The sequence below is a fragment of the Ursus arctos genome, unplaced genomic scaffold (assembly GCF_023065955.2).
Source record: "Ursus arctos isolate Adak ecotype North America unplaced genomic scaffold, UrsArc2.0 scaffold_16, whole genome shotgun sequence".
In the NCBI taxonomy this organism is placed as follows: Eukaryota; Metazoa; Chordata; class Mammalia; order Carnivora; family Ursidae; genus Ursus; species Ursus arctos.
In genome coordinates this window covers 15184873-15206651 of record NW_026622830.1, presented here as the reverse complement: position 1 = coordinate 15206651, position 21779 = coordinate 15184873, and the positions used below count along the sequence as shown (strand labels likewise).

At 41.6% G+C, this 21779-nt stretch overlaps 1 protein-coding gene across 2 annotated transcripts in view; it reads left to right on the top strand.

Moving 5' to 3' along the window:
• Nucleotides 1-21779, top strand: part of STK4 (serine/threonine kinase 4) — an 86737-nt gene that overhangs the window by 44807 nt on the left and 20151 nt on the right. For both annotated transcript variants that reach the window (XM_026503598.4, XM_026503602.4), the window contains exon 10: nucleotides 5248-5405. In XM_026503598.4, coding sequence (XP_026359383.1) covers nucleotides 5248-5405 — 158 coding nt within the window. The remainder of the gene's footprint in view (nucleotides 1-5247; nucleotides 5406-21779) is intronic.

The following is a 21779-nucleotide window of genomic DNA, read 5'->3' as shown; positions in this document are numbered from 1 at the left end:
AGGAGCACTGACTGCTCCATATAAACTTAATCCAAGAAGCACTCTAACACATAAAGAAAGAATATTGTGATGTAGGCAGTTAATTTCTGGAATCACTAAACACAGGAATCACAAATAGACCTTTTTTTTTTTTTTTTTTTTTGAATGCTTGCTTATTCTTGCTAGTTGAGTTGGCTTCTCCTACCAGTGGATTCATTCATGTCTTCAGCTTTAGTTATATAAAACATTTTTATGACCAGCATCTCTAGGTGATATCTTTATTACAATTTGAGCCAAGAAAAATGTGGTCACCTCTTCCATCTGTTTTAAGAAAGACTTCCCTGCTTCTTCCCTCCTTCTAAAATAACCCCACTAACAACAACAACAAAACTCAAAGAGTCAGAAACAGTCTTGTCACAAGTATTTTGTTAAGTCCTAACTGTTTTTGCTTTCGTCTGGTCTTTGGTTTATGCCCATACACATCTCAGTTGTGGCATATTTTATTTATTTATTTATTAAAGGTTTTATTTACTTATTAGAAAGAAAGAGAGCACATGTAAGCGAGGGGAGGAGTAGAGGGAGAGGGACAAGCAGACTCTGTGCTGAGTACAGAAGCCCAACGTGGGGCTCGACGCGGGGCTTGAGCCCAGGACCCTGAGATCATGACCTGAGCCGAAACTAAGAGTCAGATGCTCAATGGACTGAGCCACCAGGTGCCCCTGTGGCATATTTTAGATTAGAGGTTATCAAGTGTCATGATCCCTCTGGAGGTAAGAACCGTTTTTCAGTGGTTATTGGTAACTGAGCATAAATATGTTTTCATAAGCTACTGCCAATTCACAGAATTATGACATTTTCAGAGCTGCAAAGGGACATAGGAAGTAATGGTCCAGTGGCCTCTTTTTGTAGCTCGGAACCAATGGTTTTCCCAGGATCTTATAGTCAGACCAAAATCTAGATCTTAGAACCCTAGGATAGGGATTTTTTAGTGTTGTCTCCAAAATCAACGTCAGCTTTTTTGTAATCTGTTACGTGAGAGCATTTAATCATTTGACTATAATTACATTTTGTGTACATGTGTGAATTTTACTTCCAGCTCATATCTGAATGTGTGATTAGATCAAAACTCTCTTTTTACAAAATTCTGTCTAGTTTTTGGAGCTTTGGTCTCTAATAAATATCAGCTCTAATCAACTCCCTGGTATTAATATCAAAAGGTGAAAGCAAAGATGTTTTAGATAGTTTCTTACTTCCGACCCTCAGCTATTGAAAGAGACAAATAATAGTTGGTGATTTACCTTCAAAAATATTAGAAAGTTTCAAGTGACCTGGGAAAGGCTGTTGTCATCAAATAAAAGAAAAAACTCAAATATAAAGGAAGCATGTGTTTCATTTTCTCATCTAAACAGTTTTAGAAGTTAGACAAATGATTATGCTCTGGCTTAACAAACATTCCTTTGTTTTTTATGATATGGTTTAGAATTAGGCCACAGAAAGGTTTTCTTTAATGTCTCATCCCTGGTTTAGAGACTTGAATTTCTAAGATCCGCCTGTATTGCAACTGAAAGGAACAAATGAAGCATCGTAGAAATACAGAATCCCAGTTGTACGGTTTTTATTGTTGGATGTGATGCTTTAAGAAAATAATGTCTTTGTGGTTTTTGTAACAATTCCACAGGAGAACATATTTTAAATTACCTGTTCTTTCTATCCAGAGTTGCCATTTTTATTGATGAACTCAATTCAGTCATTTCTCTGCATATATAAAGATGAATGGGTAAATAAATACGAAGTGACAGAAGTAATGAGGGGTTGGTGTGTAGTATGTGCAGCTTACTTTCACACATCGTGTATTTTCTAAGAAAGGAGATAATCTGTGTGTATTTCTTTAAAAAGAGGCTAGTCTCTTTTGTTCCGATAATACAGTTGTCAAGTGGTATAATCTCCTGACAATACCCTTTTCTCCCAAACCCCTTTACTGTTCGATTATTACTCCGAGCTCATAGATTCTTTTTATTCAGTGAGATCTTTTTGGTGCAGAAAGTGTCCCAGAATTTACCAGTGGGAGCCCCTCAAGGTGGCTCCTGTTTCCTGTTGATATATACCCATTAGTTTTTGAGTACTTGCTTGCTTTTGACGGCATAAAAGATGTTCCAGGCCCACTTTGTACTTTTCCTGCCCTAGCCTTGAAGTCAGCTATTTCCCTTAAGAAGCCTTAGTTCCTTTGAGTGGGGGATAGTATTTGTAAACCAACTTCTGAGCACCAGGTGTGCTCGTTGATAATGGGGTGTTATTGCTCTAAGGCTTTTTAATCAAAGACGCTTGGAATTTTCTTTTTTAAATTATGAGCTCATGTTCATACCTCCAGTTCAAATACAACACACCTGGATTCTTTTGTACCTTCCCTTTTCATACTTTGATATTCAGCTCCTGCCAGATCCCCTTTGTAGAGCTTGTACTGTTTTGCACGCCAGTTCAGCGAAGGATGAGTGTGCCCATGTCCCCACAGCCTTACCAACAGGTAGGGTGTGATCAAGCTTTTGAATTTCTGCACTTTGGAAATGTAAGAAATCACATCTCTCAATAGTTTTGGTTTGAGTTTCTCTTACCGTGTGTGAACCCAAGCATTTTTTTTTTCATGTTTAAGGACTAATTGGATACCTTTGCGTGTATACAGTCGAACAACACGGGTTTGAACTCTGCAGGTCCACTTATAAGCAGATTTTTTCGATAAATACCATATAGTACTGTAAGTGTATTTTCTTTTCCTTATGATTTTCTTAATAACTTTTTCTTTTCTCTAGCTTCCTTTATTATAAGAATACAGTATATAATACAACATACAAAATGTGTGTTCATCGACCGTTTATGTTATCAGTAAGGCTTCAGTCAACAGTAGGCTATTAATAGTTAAGTTTTGGGGGTGTCAGAAGGTATACATGATTTTCAACTGCATGGGGGTCGGTGCCCTAACCCCTGCTTTGTTCAAGGGTCAACCGTACTATCCTTTCAAGTCTTTAGCCCATCTTTCTACCTTTTTTTGGTCGTCTTTTGGTAGATTTTAGGAATTTTGTGTGTGTGCGCACACGTGTGTGTGTGTGTGTGTGTGTGTGTGTGTGTAGGCACTTATCTGCCTAATACCAGGAACTCTTAAATTTTTTTAAAGAAAATTCTTTAAAAAATGTATTTTCTTTAAAAACATTTACGGTACCGGTTGCAAATGTTTTCGTCCAGTTCGCCATTTGTCTTTTGTCTTGGCTTATATGTGTGCTTACTTAATTTTAAAAAATGTATGGTGTTTTCTTCACACAAAAGGCTTTTATTTATCCATTTTTCATTGCATCTGGGTTTCTGTCATAGTCAGAAACCACACCCAGGTTTCGAGTGCATCCACACAAGTTCTCTTATGGTATTTATGGTTCCTGTTCTTATAATCAGAGCTCTTACCCATGTGGAGTTTTCCTGGTTTAAAGTGCAAGGTGTGGATCCAATTCAGTCTTTTTCTAAGTAACTAACTAGCTGTTTAGAAAGCCATTTGGGCTCTCTGTTTTGTTTCAGGACTTTCTGTTCTGTTTGGCCGGTTGGCCTGTCCAGCGGGAGATTCCTTATGAAAGAGCGCTATCTACTGTCGCCGTTGTATGCTTCCAGAAGGCTCGCTAAATACTCTTGCTGTATGTGTAGGACTGTATGTAGGCTTGCTGCCGGGTTGTTTCTGGGCCCAGAGGAGGGGACTGAACAAAAGGACTTGTCAGCAAATCCAGAACACCTCCACTTGGATAAGTTTTATTTTGGTGTAGTTCCTTCAGAACTTAGATTGTAAAATAATACCTTAAATTTAACTTAAAAATGAAGTAAGTGTGAAAAGCACTTAATATCGCGCCTAGAACGAACGAAACAATACACATTCAGCACATACTCATTGACTGGTCTTAGTAAACACTCTGTTTCATCACTAATAAGTGAGGAGGCAACAGTGAAGTAGGCTTTTGGAAGCATCTGGAAGTGGGCAGATCTGGGATTGGCTGCACTTGAACTTGGCAGTGGTCAAAGTGAGATGACAAACGTCTGAGAGGCAGTCAGGGTGCCGGCTTGAAGCCGGACCAGGCAGACGTCGGGAGATAAGAGTGCATGGAACAAGGATGTCTGGAGAGACACTCGTCCTGGTCTTTATCTTCTAGACCCCTCTCCGCCCACTTCTTAAGGCTCTGCACCTTTTGGTCTTTTTTCCTGATTACTGGGGAAAAGGGCAGTATAAACCCACGTGTTCATGGAAAGCACTGGAGAAAACTTCCATACTTCCCAGTATTAGAATACTAATCGGAACTTCTGTGAAGTAGGTATGTTCAGCTAGCTGGGGTGTTAAGGTGTGCCAGGTAAAATTATTGTTTTCGCCACCAGTTACCAACCAATAACTGCTGTATTCTGCTCCGTTTGCCAACTGCTGCTAATAACTACTGATTCTTTGCTCAGGGATAAGCACCCCCTGCCAGTCTTCCCTGCCACCCCGGCTTGCAAGATCTCCTCTCGAGTGAGAACTTGAGATCTACTATGAGAGACAAATCCTGTTAACATTTTGGTATATTTTCCTCCATTTTTTTTTTCTCCTATGTATATGATTTTACACAGTTGAGATCATAATGTCTATACTATACTGTATTCTATCTTCAACTTCTAGCCTAATTGTAAGCCATTTGTAAATAGGCTTTTAAACTTTACATAGTATTTCCTGGAGTGGATGGAATATGATTTACTTATATTTGCGTTTTCATGCATATTTTTCCTGTTAGTCCAATCAGATCATGAGAATATCAAAGGGAAGTCACCCTCCTGTATTATCTCCCTTCCCTACTCCATTAGCTATAGAAAATGTTGTATACGTAGATGATAAGTAAATATCTTTGCTTGCTTCTCTGTTTTCAGTCTAAATATCATGGGAATTTTTTGCTATAGGAGACCCACAAAGTACTATTTGCAGCTTACTCAGAGTTGTTACCTCACTCAAATCTCTCCACCCAGAAAAAGGGGGCCATGGGGAAATATTTGCATGTATTTTAGGGGGCCCTTAAAGCCCCTGAAATTCCATGAGAAGCATTTGGAGTGAGCGTTTGTGCATTTTCCTGTAGTTTTCACTAGATTCTCATAGGAGTCCTTATCTAGAGAAAAGCCACTGACACAGAGGCTGAAGCCCATCTGGAGATGGATGTATTTATTAAACGTCTCTGAAATCGAAGACACCGTTTTTCACCTTTTATTATTCTTGGTTTTCAGGAAGGGATGAGACCATGCAGCCTGCCAAACCATCTTTCCTTGAATACTTTGAACAAAAAGAAAAGGAAAATCAGATCAACAGCTTCGGCCAGAGTGTACCTGGTCCCCTGAGGAACTCCTCAGACTGGAAAGTGCCGCAGGATGGAGACTATGAGTTTGTAAGTAGCAGCCGTCGTGTCTGCTGGGGGGGTTATTTGCCATATCGCACACCCACTTCTGTCACTTCACCAAAAGTGCCAGCGCATTTTCTTGTGCTGTGCAAGCCCCTGGCCATGCTGGCAGCCGCTCCCGGGCTGACGGCCTCGTGAGTTTGAGACGACGTTTTGACTGACGTTTGAGCAGTTCTGGGGCTCCTGATGAGTGGCATCTTCTTTGCTTTAAAAATCCTTGATTCACTTGCCATTCTTCTTTTTGTCGAGCTTAGAGTTGTTAATGGTAAAAGAAATACTCATCGAATGAGGACGCACTGTCTTTCGTCATTTATTTGGGATCGTGACTTTATCTTTAGGAGTTAGACCAGAGGGCGGTTCACGCTGGTTTATAGCGTCTTTGCTGTTTTGCTAACCATTATCCTAATTTTAGGCTCTCTGAGAAGATTACTCTGAATTTTGCCTGAGGTTGAATATTAAATTGTTCCAAAGTTTCTTATGAAAAACTGGGTGTGTTTTTCCTTCCTCTGCAGTGGAACATTCTCCCTCAACCACAGACACTTGTTAATGTTCACAGAGATTTAATGAGTAGATTCAATAAAAAATTGGGGGGGGGGGAAGTAAGCTAAGGAGTCTGCATTCCTTTTCTGAATATTTTTGGAAAAGAATGTTCTCTTTAGGGATTTTTAACTTTCACACTCCTAAATTCTGTCATGGTTCTGTTGTTGTTTATAAAAGAACTCAGATTGGGCGTCATAACTGGATTCTGGGAGGCCTTTCTAGGCCTGACTTTCCATTCTCCTAATCTCTGGCCTCAAGGTAATGACATCCTTCTTCCATAACATGATGTCTACTGTTGTACAGTAGCAGGAATGCCACAGTTTGTACTGAGGACCAGAAGAACTCACCTGAGGCTAGTTAGCCGAGTAGTCACGGAAGCCACGCTAGAGCCCAGCTTCGTTTGCTTTGTCACGTGTGCATTCGTTTACTCGCTCAGCATCACCTGTTGCTGTCAGCTAGTCACTCACTCAGTTATTAGTCGACGCGTGAGATTTGAATCATTTTTGCTGCTCTCTGTTGCCCACATATTTGTCTTCGGCATATCCGTAAGGACTGATTTTCTCAGTTCCATGAGTATCTAGGCAAGATGAAATAACTTCTGGGTATCAGATGTCATTATTGTGACAGAAAGCTTCAGAATCCTCAAATTGCATTGCAGATGTTGCTGCTAGGAGAATTCAGACGCTCCCACTTTGCTGGTCATAAAGCCGCGAAAGGCTGTAAACTTAAATCCAGTTTGGCTCATGAATCCTCCAGAAACACACTGTAATCTTTCAGTCTAATGCCAGGGGGGTCAACGCAATAGATGAGGCCGCCCTGCCCTGGAGCTCACGGTGCTGAGGGGAACAGCTAGTCTATCTGCTCAGGTAATAATGGCTGTTTAAAGAAAAAAAAGCCACAGTATGAGATAGTATGCCTTGCAGAGCGAGGGGACGTTCAGCTAAGACCTGAATGAAGAGGGTCAACACCTGCAAAGGTCCCGAAGCAGGACGTGGTGGGCTTGTGTCAGAAGAGAACGAAGCCCATCGTGGCTGGAGCACAGTGACCCAATGGACAGCAGCCCAAATGTAAACGCTTTGGTGATCACAGTACGTGTAAGCACACTTGAGGGGCCCCTGGGTGGCTCAGCTGGTTAAGCATCTGCCTCTGGCTCAGGTTGTGATCCCAGGGTCCTGGGATTGAGCCCCACATTGGGCTCCCTGCTCAGTGGGGAGTCTGCTTCTCCCTCTCCCTTTACCCCTCTCCCCTGTCGATGCTCGCTTTCTCTCTCTCAAATAAATAAAACATTAAAAAAAAAAATCACCTTGAGATCAAAATAACAGTCAAAATCCAGCTAAATCTTGTTTGTAAGAGATATAACTAAAATAAAGTATCACTGAAAAGTTTAAAATGGAAGAATGGAAGAAGACCCACTGGGCAAAATCCTCCCTAAAAGGAAGTGGGTGAAACAATATTAATATCAGGTAAAACTGAATCCAAGACAAAGGACTCTCACATGTGAAAGATACATTTTATATTGCTGGAAGGTGTACTTGGCCTGAAGACCTAAGTGGTGAACTTCTGTAAGCATGTGGACTCTCCCAAATTGCTAGAAATACAAGCAGCGAAGAGAAAACGGCAGTCATAGAGGAAGGCTTCGTGTTCTCTCAAAAATGGACATTTCAGTTAGATAAAAAAACCAAGAGTTATCACAATTAACAAGTTTGATAAAACAGAAAATAAGAACACTTTTCAAGTATCCATGACACTTTTAAAACCTATATGGAATATTCACAAAATCTGTTTTAAAGTGTTTAGAAAGAGGGGCGCCTGGGTGGCACAGTCGTTAAGCGTCTGCCTTCGGCTCAGGGCGTGATCCCAGCGTTCTGGGATCGAGCCCCACATCAGGCTCTTCCGCTAGGAGCCTGCTTCTTCCTCTCCCACTCCCCCTCTCGTGTTCTCTCTCTCGCTGGCTGTCTCTCTGTCAAATAAATAAATAAAATTAAAAAAAAAAATAAAGTGTTTAGAAAGAAATCTCATACAGAAATCACACAGGCCACATTCACTGACTGTAACACAAGAAAAGTAGAAATTAACAATTAAGTAGCTAAAACCACTTTGTTCCACTTGGAAATGTAAGAGTATATCTTCAAGTATTTGTTTTCAAGATAAAATAGAAATTGTAAACTATTTAGAAATGAATTACAAGTACCCTACAGAATTCAGATCTCTGTAAATTAAACCTATGGCATGCAGCAAAAATGGTATTCAGAGGGAGATTTATAGCCATAAATGATTTTCTTTTTAGAAAACAAGAAAGATTGTAAGTAAGACAAAATAGGATAAAGATAAACGCGGAATTTAGTGAATTAGGAAGCAAACAACAAAGTCGATTAGTAAAACTAAACGTTGGTTCTTGGAAAGGACCTGACATTTGGCAGAGTCGATCAAGTTGAAAAGGGAGAAGGTCCCAAAAAACTTCGAGAGCAAAGCGGAAAGAGTGTTACTAAAGACGGGAATGTTAGAGCTGTAGAGAATATTATTATTTATGATTTGACATCCCTACACTTGAAAACCTAGATACCTAGGTGTCAAGACATTGTGCCATCGTTACTTCCTATATGGAAATGTAAAGTATCCAAGATGTTTTGAACAAGAACAATGAGGTTGGACGTACACCACCAGATGTCAAAACGCACAAAACCACAGCAATGAAAGCATCGTGGTAATTGGCACAAGACTAGAACACAGATTAGTGTGTAGAGAACAGAGTCAAGAAACATACCCGTGTATATATAGGAATCTGTGTAATAATAAAATGCAAAGTAATGCAAACTGATAGCATTTGTGTAAATTTCTGATAACCACAAAACACGCTACATATTTCTGTATATATGTGCACATGCGACTGCAGAGATAAAACACAGGATATGAAATTATTTGATGAGTCATTACTTTGAGGAGAACTTTAGTTTTAACTTTTTACAACGGGAATGTATTACTTGCTTAAAATTTTTTAAAAAACACAATGAGGTGTTTAAAAAATTCTACATCGATTTTCTTAATTTTGGTCTAAATAGAGTTAGCCAGAGCTTCTGCAGAGCTAGCTGATCTAGTACTTTTCAGTCTTAATAACTTTGCAAGTATTATTGATTTATTAGCTCTTGGTATATTAGCTTTCGGAGTAAGTTTCCTCTTTATTCAAATGAAGTTATGTCCAGATTTCTTATGACTCATTCTGTCAATAGAATTGATAGTAGTGGGCCCCCACATGAACTCAGTCTCTATTCATTGAAGTCCTCTGTGTCTATTTTGTGTGAATAGGCAAGATTGCAAGAACCTTGACAGCCAGGACTTAATTCAACTCATCTTTGTATTCCTAACACCTAGCAGTTGCCTGGCTTTAAGTTAGCACATTATTTTTGGTGAAACACTGACCCAGTCTCTGAATTAATTTCAACAAATACCTACCCTGAGAGAGTTGATAGTGGAGCAGAAAAGACAGATAATTAAATAACTTTGATACGTTGTGCTAATAATAGCTTACATTTATTGAGAACTTATGATGTACCAGGCATTGGACTAAGTCCTTAATGTGTATTAGGTCAGTCCTTATAACCATCCCAGGAGGCAGGTAACATTGCTGCCATTTTACAGATAAGCAAACTGAGGTTCGAAGGAGTAAGTAATGGATTACAGGTGTACAGATAGGAAGTGGCGCAGCAGGGATTTGAACCAAAGCAGTTTGGTTCCAGAGCCCATCCTCTTAACCATCTTCTCTAGGCTATTGTGGTCAGTTCTGTTTATACGGTGCATATAAAAATTGCTGTAGGAGCCCAGAAGAGGGAGCAAGAACCCCAGCAGGAACCCCAGGGAAGAAGGCATCCGGAAGTCTCATTTGAAGTGTTTTTTGAAAGACAGTAGGAATTCTTGAGCTAGAGCAGAGAAAGGGCCTTCCAGACAGAGACAGGGCAGCGTGTATGTGTGGAGGCCTGGAGGAACGTGGGATCCAGGAAGCACTGAGAGATTGTATTTCGGGCCCAAAGGATGTGGGTGTGTGAGCAGAGAGGCGTGGGACTGAAGGCCAGCTCTTTGATGAAGTAAATCGTGCCCACTGTGCCCTTCTTTTTTGGGAAGTATTTAGTACTCTTTTAGATTGTTTCCTGAGTGTATCAGAGAAATTAAAAATAGATTCCTAATACAGCCCAAAGAGCTAAGCTAATACCTCTCTGCAGTTGTGTGATAATGGACCCATTAGGATATAAAACCATCGAACTGTCAATTCAAAATTAATTTGATAAAAGTAACAGAACCTGAACAAGATTCATTGTCTGGATTCCCTGGGTAGTTAAAGCCATTCAGATGGTTCTTTGTGGTAGGGAGGGATACATTTTAGCCCTGAGGTTTCCCCGGGAGGATGACAACAGCCTATGATTTCATGAAACTTTATCTTAGCCCTTCTTTCCTAGATCAGAGCTCCAAATGTGATTGTGAAGTAGAGATTTCTGTGGGTTTTTACAAAGAAGCTTTATGAAGCTGTCAGGACATAGTTGATTGCTTGTTGTTTAAGAAGTTGGGCTTTTTGCTTTTGTTTTACACTTCAGATATTAGACATTTGGTGGGAGCTGGGAATTACTACTACTTTATTTGTAATTTAAAATCATAATCTATATGGTAGCAGAGATGCTTTATTTACTCATGTTTAAATTAATGTGTCTTGATGTTTTCTGGGAACTTGAAACTTTATCTGCCATTTTATAGAAACAAAAGGACTCCCCAAGCATTTTGTCTGAATTTATGGCCCATTTGTTTTGAAATGAGTTTTCAAAGATTAGTGCACATCGTCAAATTTCCCGGCCTCCACTGGGAGGATAGAACCTAATGTCTAAAAGTTTGAATTTTATCTTTGGCAACAAACACTCTCTGTTGTTTCCCCTGAGGTGACAAGCCTCACTTTGCTCATTTTTGAGAAAGGGGCTTCCAAGTGCCCAAATCCGAATAACCAATTTGTCATTCTTTCAAGGAAACATGGTGTTCCACGATAGAAGCAGCTGGTTTAGATCATCGCTTATTTCACAAGTACTCTGCTTCGAGACCACCGTCCTGTCTCCGTGCGCAGCAGAAGTGCTTAATGCAAACTTCCCATTTCATCACAGATAATATTAAGACATATACTCAAAGGTTGAACTTAAAGAAAATTAATACTTTTTACTCCTTTCTCAAGGACATTCTTCAGGGAATTGTTCTTTGCTTGGCTGGTGGTTGGTTGGATTTTTACCTGCAGCCTGTGGTCACGAAGGACGTGGTGGCTACTGGGGCCATCTGGGGCCGCGTGATGCACACCGAGCGGCTGGCAGTTTTACTCACCGTTGCTTTGGCATCGTCAGTGCAAATGCCAACACAGTAGAAAAGGCAAATAATGTCTCTCTATTGCTATGAAAATAGTTGGATCTCACAGGTTCCTTAAGAGGGTGTATGGGGCTTCCCAGGGGTCTGCAGGCTGCTCTTGGCTTGCTCAGACTAAAATCAGTTCCTTTTGGGCAGGAAATTTCATGGGTGGCATGTGTACTTCCGTCAGGAGGTTCAGAATACCTGGGTACAGGCTCGTCTCGCTTCTTCTCTTGTATCAGCCACTGAGGGCCATTGCCTGGGTGCAGTACTTCATCCGGGGCTGCGAAGTGGTGACATGTGATCATTCCTTTGCCATTTGCCAACTGAAATATTTCTGTAGTGAAGTGCTTCATTAACTATATCATCTCAGCTATAATTTATATGGGAAAAATAACAATATGGATTTAAAATATTTGGTGTGTTTCAAGCCTTGAAGTTATTATTTTTTTTTATGTTCGAATTCTTCCATCTTGATGTGATCCCAGTAGTTTGTTCTTTTCTTTTAAAAGAATCTGGCTTAGCGATGTATATATATATACTCCCCGGTAGTTTTTCTCATGGCTTCCTTTCTTTCTAGTGTGACGAGATGTCCCAGGCTCACGTTGTACATTTCCCGCTCCAAACCTGGAAATAGCCACATTTTTAAAGCTTTATTGAAATGTTATTAGCAGAGAACATATGTAAGTTGAAGGTGTACAGCGTGATGATTTAATACATGTATATATTGTGAAATGATTACCACAGTCAGGTTAGTTAATACTTTTATACCCACATGTAATTACCTTTGTGGTGTGTGTGTATTGATAGGTTTTAAGATCTGTTCCCTTAACATCTTTCAAGTATGTGATACAATATTGTTAATTATAGTCACCGTGCCATACATTAGATCACCAGAACTTACTCATCTTATTACTAGAAGTTTTTACCCTTTGACCAACATCTTTCCTTCTCCCCAAACCCCCAGCCCCTGGCAACCACCATTCTACTCTTTTGTTTGTTTGTTTAGTTCTTGGAAACAGCCATTTTTTGAGGGAACTTTCTGCTTCCTTTTAGTGGGAAATGGTATTTAGAGACCATAGTCGGGGTACAAGGTAGGTTCATTGCAGTTAGGTCATTTTTTTCCAGGCCTTCTCAGTGGATAAAACCAGAAAGTATGTTTATTACAAACTCATGAGTTGTTATGCTATTTCTAGTACAGGTTCAATACCACAGGGCTTATACTTACGACCACACTGATCCCTCATCTGTAATTCATTCCTTCCTGCTGAAGTCGCACTTCCTAGCAGCAACAGTGTAACTGTTCTTCTGGTTTATGTCCCGCAATACACATGCCATCCTCAGAATCTCAATACCAACACTTCCACCAACAGTAATTACTGAAAACAGTTCAATATTTGTACTGCAGTTCTGTTAGTCCTTAGGCCATATCCCAGCTGAGATGCACTCAAAATCACTCTGTTAAAGTCGCTTACAATAATTTCTGTCTATGTTGTTATGTCACAGACACAATATGCAGATAGATTTGTTGTTTTGTGTTCTATTTTTAGATATTGCTTTTTATTGCTTCAGTTTATAAGTATATAAACTATTCAGTTCCAAAGGTAAATCTGCAAAACAGAATTTGACTTAGCTTCCATTCCTAAGCCCTCTACTGTTTTTTCCCTTTTTTGTTGTTATATTTTGATTATATCTGTTTACAAATACATGTATATTTGTACTTCCATTCTTAAATAAGCAGTTTACACACTTCCATCTACCTTTCTGTTTTCACTTAACCATATGACCTAGAAATTACTCCGTAGCATTGTATAGACATAGTCCTCATTCCTTTCTTTCTGATGCTTATATTCTGTTGTGCAGGTGAACCGTAGTTTATTCAGCCAGTCCTCTGTTGACAGACATTTGTTTGTAGTGATTTTAAAGTTGATCACTTCATAAACCTATTCGTAAACAGAGAATTAAGCTTTCTCTAATTGTCACTTTTGTAAGGCCTGTGCTTTAGCCGTTCAGTTTTGAGAAGCAAGTTACATACTTCAAGCCTTTATAGCTTTTTTCTTTTTGTAGTTAATATTGTTTCTTGCTTTCTGTTTTATTAGTAACAAGTAGATTGATTCAGAGGTATCTCTCTGCCACAGTCTGATGCTGTTTATATAAACTAATTAGACACTAACGTAGTCATAACACCTGTATAACAGAAGGTGAGTCATCAGTCTCCTGGCAAACACTGTTAGACGCCAGAGGTATCAATGTTCCTGGATTGGTATTAACAGGTGAAGAGGTTCCTGGAGGACTGGATTTCCTAATTGCTGTAGTCAGAACCTGAAATTTCTGAAGTATTAATCTCATTACAACCGAAGCCAGGTTTGGTTTAGTTCCTTTAATTTTGCTAAAAATTTGAAGTCAGAAAAGAAAAAGAAAAGGTTTAGTATTATTTATTCTTCATCAGTTAGAAGGTTCCAAAGACTAAAAAATATTTTTACTGTAAATTAGTTGCTAGTCTAGAAAGCAAGAGCTCGAAGTTTTCAGCTGAGGTGAATGTAAATTATTTTTCTTATTGCTGACGCCTCAGCCGTGACTCGGAATTGTGCTCTCATTCACCTAGACGTATCTCTGTTCACCCTCCTTCCTTTGAGCTTCAGAGATACTTGTGCAGTCTTCCTTCTCAGCTGCTTCTCCCATCTTGTTCTCACGTGGGCTCTTGACGCTTCAGTCATCTGTATTCCTGGGACATGCCGTGTTGCGAAGACAAGGAGATTTATGCCGATTTTCTCACCCCCATCTCAAGAAAGGATCTCTTTTAGGATTCTGAAGGTAGTATTTGCTCAGGTAGCCTCGTGCCTTTAGAGGAAAAAACATGATGTGGCATTTTCTCGTTCCCTGAGATACATTCCTTACCTCATTCCCTCTCCGGACAGGAGCACATTTACTGACAAATCCCGGTGCTCCACCACTCACGGGAAACACGACAGAATGCAGCAGCTTTTGTCTTCGATGACATGTTTACTCCCGGCAGCAGTGACTCTGAGTGGAGGGCGATCTCTTTTCCTTTCTTCCCCTTCCTGTTGGGGGTCGACGCTGTTGTGCCTGAGGTCGTGAGGTGACAGTGTTGGGAGGGAGAGGTCTGGAGAAGACGGCTCAGACGGGAGGCACGGCCGGTAGTCGTTCATCGACGTGCTACCGAGAAAGCCACAGCCCCTTGGGCTTTCTGGTCATTCTGTCCATCCCGGTTCTTAGGCAGGAAGACGGTCTAATTCACAGCTGTGTAGAAGGGCTTAGGGGTTTGTGAGAACACCTGCGAGGCCCGTGTGTGCCGGTACCTCGGTGACCGCTGGGTCGGCCAAGGCAGCATGCCGGGTACTGAACGTCACCGCGGGCGACCTTCAGGGTTCCGGTCCCGACGGCGGCACTCACTGGCTGTCGTTTTGGGCTCGTGTCCCTTCCTGTCCGTGCCTCCGTTTCCTCATCTGCCACGTGAGCTGTTGCTAGCGCCTGTCGGGTGGATTTCATGTGTCTCTGAGAGTTAAGTGCGGTAGTGCGTGCAAACTACCTCCTGCCCCGCCCCCCTTCCCGAAACATCGTCGGAGGACTGGACTGCAGGCAACCCCTCTCCCTAGTGATTCCACACGGACTTTCATTTTAAAAGCAGACCTGCATTCCCGAAGAGAGCGTGTCCCCAAAGAGACTGACGTCAGGCTGCCCCGGTGGAAATGGCTCACCCACAGCGGGCAGGGCTCTCGCGTTCAGAGCTTCCCAGCGCGTGCGTGCTTTCCCTTCCATCTCTGGTCCGTGCAGTTTTTCTCTGTACCCACCCTCGTCTCCTAAATTGTTAGCACACGGGCAATTTCCAGATCGTGTCGCTCACACCGTTTCCGATGCAGCACACGCTTGCTGCCAGTAGACGCCCCCCTCCGACTTCCCGCGCAGGGGGCCTCCTGTGTGGAGCTCCCTCGCCGTCCCGAGAGGCGGCGGCGGCGTCCCATGCCTGATGAAATATTCATCGTCCCGAAAGTTGGGCGTTGTGGGAAGCGAGGAGAGTGAATGTTCACCCGTTCCAGAAGATGGGCGAATGACCCTGGCCTCAGCCGGGACCGGGGATGGATCACTCCTCTGTTGAATTTTCGGATTCGTGGTCTGTAAAAAGCGTCATACCACCTGTCCTGCTTTTCCCACTGGGTTAGAGGAAGGATTAAATGGAATGTAGTTTGGAGTCATTTGAATCAAGTTTATTTTTCTAAGTATGGTAGAATTCTAGAAGAGAATTATAAGACTTTATGTTTTGGGTCCACATTATATTAAGTATACTTAATACTTAAGTATACTTATTTTATTAGTATTCACTTTTTACTTTAGTAAAAAAAAAAAAAATATATATATATATATATATATATATATATATATCTGTCTGTATCTATATCTGTCTATCTTTGAGCAGTAACAAATAATCCAAACACAGGAGAAGCCCAGACTTGTGATATGCCTGTGTTTGCTGATGACGGTAATGTTATCATCACATTAGGTCAATATAGCATTTAATATAGTTAAGGGTACATACATACTTTCCTCTTTAGTTTGGTGATGCTTACAGTGCTCCTGTGAAGGAGGCAAGGTGAGGTTTCTTCTGCCTTTCATAGTTTGAGGATCTGAAGTCCAGAGACATTAAAAGGCAGCTTTCCTACTTGATGCCAGAGTGAGGCGGAGAACCCAAATCCCCAGGTTGCTTCCTGTCTCTGTTAATCCTTGGGTGCTTTCTTACCTGAAAAGACAAACCATGAGCTCCAGGCACATACTAGGTACTTGATTAAAGCTACAAAGCAGTAAAAGAGTCATCTTTCAGATAATGTGTGATGGGGACTACAGTGACGAGGAAGAATGGTTTCAGCTTTAGTGTGTATTACTGGGAATTTTATGATATTAGAGGAGTATTTACAATTGACTCAGATGGTTTTTTTCATGCTCATTCAGAACATCCTGCAGATTGACAAGCTTTGCATTTCATTATTTGTGTAAATAGTTCTTGTTGGAACAACTTAATTTTTGCCTTCTGTTGCTATTTACTTTGTAACTATGGGTTATGCAGTAATTATGCTGTTGTTTGGGAAATGTCATGCTAACCAAAAAGGCATTATTATTTTCAGAACACTTTCAGTTTGACCAAACATAACCTCTGTGAAAACAAAGGTGTCTATTGTGGAGGAGTCTTACTCCTGGCAAACATTCGATATTCTCTCCGAGGGTCCTATCTCTGTCGCATTGAGCCTGTCGGTCTCAGTCAGGCACCTAGTCCCCACTTTCTCCTCTCTCAGACTCTGTCATCTCTTCAATTTGAGCTTTTCTGTAAATTTACTTTTCTTACCTTAGTGGTAGAAATGGAATATTCCTAGTCATCTTCGTGTTGGTTGCTCATCACCTTGTCTTTCTTTTCCTCCCACTCTCTTTATTATTATTGCTCTTGTGATAAGAATACTTAACATAAGGTCTGCCTTCTCGGCAAATGTGTAGGTGTACCATACAGAGTTGCTAACTGCGGGCACGATGCGGTCGAGCAGATCGCTAGGACGGTCGACAGTCATCTTGTCTACCTGAAGCTTTGTGCCTGTTGACTAATACCTCCTGTTTTGTCTTGTCATACTTTAAATTTTGTTGGCAGGGCTGCTTGCTTTCTTAAAGTTGTAGAATTTAAGGAGAAATGATTGTGGCAGTTAATGAAGGCATGTTGTGTGGTCAGTCCCGGTAAATATTTCCCCCCTTTGCCTCCCACAGAATCCTCACACAGTTGATTTTATTCCCACGCACTTGACAGTGAGGCTCAGAGACTCTAGGTCATTAAGTGATGGCGCTAGGGTTTTTAAATCCAGATTTTCTGATGATAAGACCATTATCTTTCTCAGCATAACACAACTTATGTGAGAAGTGTTGTGTTTGCACTGGTGGTGAGCATTTGTCTAATTCAGAGGCTCCACATTTTCTTTCCCTGACGTGCCCAGAACTAGCCTGGCACACAGGTGCTCTCAGTGTGTTCTTTGATTATTTTGTTTGAAACCATGGTGTGTTATTTGAAAAGCTTTCCAAATCTTTTCATATATATATATTTTTGCAACAGCCATTCATTCGTGTGTATAGGAACATGTTAGTTAGCTTATAAATTGGGTTGATGTGCAATTTAAATTTTTTGCTGCTTCTTCGGTAAGGTCGGTAGAAAACACTGATAGGAGGTGCAGTGTTGGGAATCCCCTAGATTACAGTCGGATCAGGCATGAAAGGCATTTAGCAAAGTGCCTGGCAGTGCTCCTCTATTATTTATATGTTGGTTCCTTTCAGAGCAACAGCTTAGATGTGGTTAAAGGGAGCCATGCATTGAGAGTCAGATCTGAGCTCGGACAGAAACTGGCTTTGTGTCCTTAAGCCAGCTACCTAATCTTTCTGGGGCTCTTGTTTCTTCATCTGCTAAATAAAGGTGAGACTGAAAGTCTTTAAGGGCCCTCAAACTCTCTCAGTCTTTGTCTGGTAATCTTTAAAATGGAGGTAATGCACACCTGTCACGGGGGTTATTTAAGCCTGGAAGAGAAAGCCTCTGTGAAGCGTATAAAAGATGCTCAGCCTCCACAGGGGGCTTCCTTTTAAAACGCAGGGAGGCGCTTCGGATGCCCCGAGACCAAAATGAGCAAATGAGCGTAGGAGGCAGTGTAACATCCTGACCTAGAGCCAGGTAGACCCGGGTTCAGTGCTGGCTTCGCTGTTCATGGGTACGGAACCCTAGGCAAGTCACTTAACCTACAAGGAAGATACTAATCCTATTTACGTCTGGGTTATTGCGAAGATTAAATTAGAAAATGCTTTTAAAGGGCTTAGCAGAGTGCCTGGCACACAGCGGGCATTCAGTAAGTCTTACTCAGACGTGTAATGCTTGGGTGGGAGAGATGAACCGCCAGGGCAAGAGTTAAAGGTAACGGTGTGGGCTGCCCAAAACAGGGGTGGGGGCCAGGCCCCAGCTTACTTCATGGTTTTGTTGCGGGCCCTGCTCTAGGGGCTCCCACTTCCTTGTTTGCTTTGAAGTGTTTATTTCAGACCTAAGATTTGCCTAATTCTGTTGTGACTTCAGTAGTCACAGGGTTTAAATATCAAACACACTGATTCAAACAGACGTTTTGCGTGTTCTCTGATCAGATTGCTTCCCTTCTGTGCCTGCCGGGAAGCTGTAAGACCTAGAACGTTCCCACACTGATGTTCTTTCTCAAAACGGTTTTAATTCTGATAGTGCTGTTGTTAACATAAAATAGCTCGAGTGTGTGTGTGTGTGTGTGTCTGAAAGAGAGAGGATCAGAGAAAAAGAGAGACCCACAGAGAGACCAGAGAGACACAGAGAGCCGTACCTGGGAGCTCACACCTGCAAGCGCTCCTCTTTAAACGCTGGTTTGCATATTGCACATGATATAGGAGCAGAAGGGGGCCAGCTGCTGGAGGAGAGGGGCGAACTCCGATCCCCTTTACAGATCCACCAGTCCTCTCCATTTCCTCTTTATTTAGGAAAATCCTGTACACATTAAATACTATTCTAGGATTTTGTAGCCTTCAGGCATGGATGTATCTTTTCAAAAATCTTATTTATATTCCTTTTTGTAACTAAACTTTTTAAATTTTGAGATAATTGTAGGTTCACATACAGTTATAAGAAATAATATGTACAGGTCCTCTGTACTCTTTACCCGGTTTCTGCCCTGGTAACGTCTCACAAAATTACAGTGCACAGCCGCAACCAGGATATGGACATCGATCCATCAAGATAAAGCACGCTTCCATCGCCACGGGGAACACTCCCGTGGGCTTCGAGAGGCACACCGTCCGCACTGCATTTCCTAACTCTTGGCAACTGCTAATCTCTTCTCCGTTTGATGTGTCTCTTTTGGAGTTGAAAGAATCTTCAGGGAGTGGTGTTTCACATGGAGTCAGGAAATCTGCCGTCCTCTCGCGGGGGCTCTTATTCCCAGATACGGCAGGACCCAGCACAAAGTCACCCTCACACACCTCACACACTGTGAAGAGATGTACCACTCCAGATCCTCGCGGATGTTTGCCCCTTGTGAAGTGCGGCTGGCATGATAAACTGCCCATTCTAGCATTTATTTAAACTGGTTCCTGGCCTGAGTCCAGAGCTTGTGCTAAAAGACCATATGTCACCCATCACATTATCTGTGGCGATTCTTCTCTGTGCCAGGGTGGCCGGTGAAGGCAGCCGCTGCCCAGAGGTTTGTTGCTGAAGGAGTGTCTGACAGTGGTCCCCTGAATTCGGCACTTTGTGGGAGCATTTTCAGAAGGAGTGCTTGAGTTCCTGGTGAGAGATCGCTAGGTGGGGATCTCTGTACCTTATATAAGAAGGTGTGTGCTGCTCGTGTTCACCCCTGTTCTCTCACCACCTCTCCTTCCATCTGTTTCGTTCCTGTGGAAAATGAAGACCTCACAGAAGGCCTTGTCTTTACTCCCTGGCTGCCGCCCCCCTCCCCGTCCTGCCCCGTCCTTCCCCTTCCCTTCTCTGCGCCCCCGGGCCTGTGGGACAAGGCTGGATGACTCGTAGGTAGCCCCGAGGAGAGCTCAGCGTGAGAGCAGATGCCTTGTCAGCTTTCTGATGGCAGTGAGGCCGTCTCAGTGACCTCTCGGAGCTGCTCCGGTGCGACAGGCACCCTTCCAGGAAGGGGAGCCTCCCCGGCTGTGCTCAGAGTTGTCCCAGGCGGCAGTACTTGCCCCCTGACCGTGATTAGACATCCAGCCCTGGCTGGCTGGGGGCCTGGCAAGGGAGCGCCAGTCTGGCCGGGCACACACGTGTTTACCATTTGAATCCGTGAAGTGGGTGGGAGCGCTCCGGTTCACCACAGAGCGTACCACTTCCTGCTTGCTGTTTCATATCTGGCCTGTTGAGCTATCTTTATTTCCTGTGCCGTCCCCTGAAAACATTTGCTTTTGTGACCTCTGATTTAACTAATCCCCAAATCACGGACATTTAGGGGGTCTCCAGCTTTCTCATATTAAACATTGCTTTAATAAACATCTTTGTATGATATGCATGGCCTTAGAATTAATTTCTGCAAGTAGAATGCTTGGACCAAACCATTTATAAATTTGAAATTATGATACATATTATCAGATTTCCCTGTGTTTTTAGTGTCTGAAGTGCCAGTTTATGTTATTTGTGTAATTATTAATAGAATTCTTATTTTCCTTATTAATTTCAAAGTAAGGTTATAGGCCTTTTAACATACATGGTAAAGATATTTTCCCAGTTTTTATTTTTTCTTTCTTTTTGCAAATTTTTATTTAAATTCCAGTTAGCTACCATACAGTGTAATATTAGTTTCAGGTATAAAATTTAGGGACTCATCACCACTTCCGTACAGCAGCCAGTGCTCATCACAAGTGCTCCTTAATCGCTGTCCTCTATTTCCCCCAACCCCACCCGCCACTTCCCCTCCAGGAGCCCTCAGTTTGTTCTCTGTAGTTAAGAATCAGTTTCTTGGTTTGCCTCTCTTTTCTTCCCCCTATGTTCATTTGTTTTGTTTCTTAAATTCCACATAGGAGTGAAATCATATGGTATTTGTCTTTCTCTGACTGACTTATTTTGCATAGCGTAGTACACTCTAGTTCCATCCACGTGGCTGCAAATGGCAAGATTTCAGTTTTTCGATGGCTTAGTAATATTCCATTGTGTATGTGTATATATATGTATATGTGTGTGTATATCTACATACATGTGTATGCGTGTATACGTGTGTGTGTGTATACACATGCGCATACTGCCTCTTCATTCGTCAGTCGATGGACACTTGGGCTCTTTCCATAACTTGGCTATTGTTGATAATGCTGCTGTAAACACTAGGGTGCGTGCACAAAATCCGGATTTTCCCAGTTTTTAAAAAACTGGATGGTATCTAACTGTTCAGATATTTAAAATTTTGTGTATTTTGATTTAGCAGCTTTTCCTTTGTGGCTTCTGGAATTTTATGCCATTTTAGAAGTTTCTCACATCCCACGATTATAAAAATGTTAACCCTCATTTTGTTTTAGAATGTATACTTTTTTTCTTTTTCCCCGTTTATTGTTTGCAGTCTGTGTTGATGTAAAGAGTAAGGTAGCAATCCACCGTCATATTTTTCTAATCAGCTAGCCAGTTTTCCTAACAACCAACGATTTTTAATATACATGGTAAATCTGGAATGACCAAATCTTGATGGCTTCTAGTATCTAAAAGTGTCTGGTTTTATAGGTAGAAATTTTCCATTTAAAACTCTGAGTTTCAGTATTTTTCTGCTGTTAAAACTTCTAGAAAGGAGCTGTGAACAGAACACCATATTGGTTTTGGCATTCACTTTAATGTGTCTGAAATAGGCTGATTCTACAGAATTTGATCCAGAGTACTTCTGTGTCTTGATGCTCTTTTGCCAAGCAAAATTGATTACTTCTAAC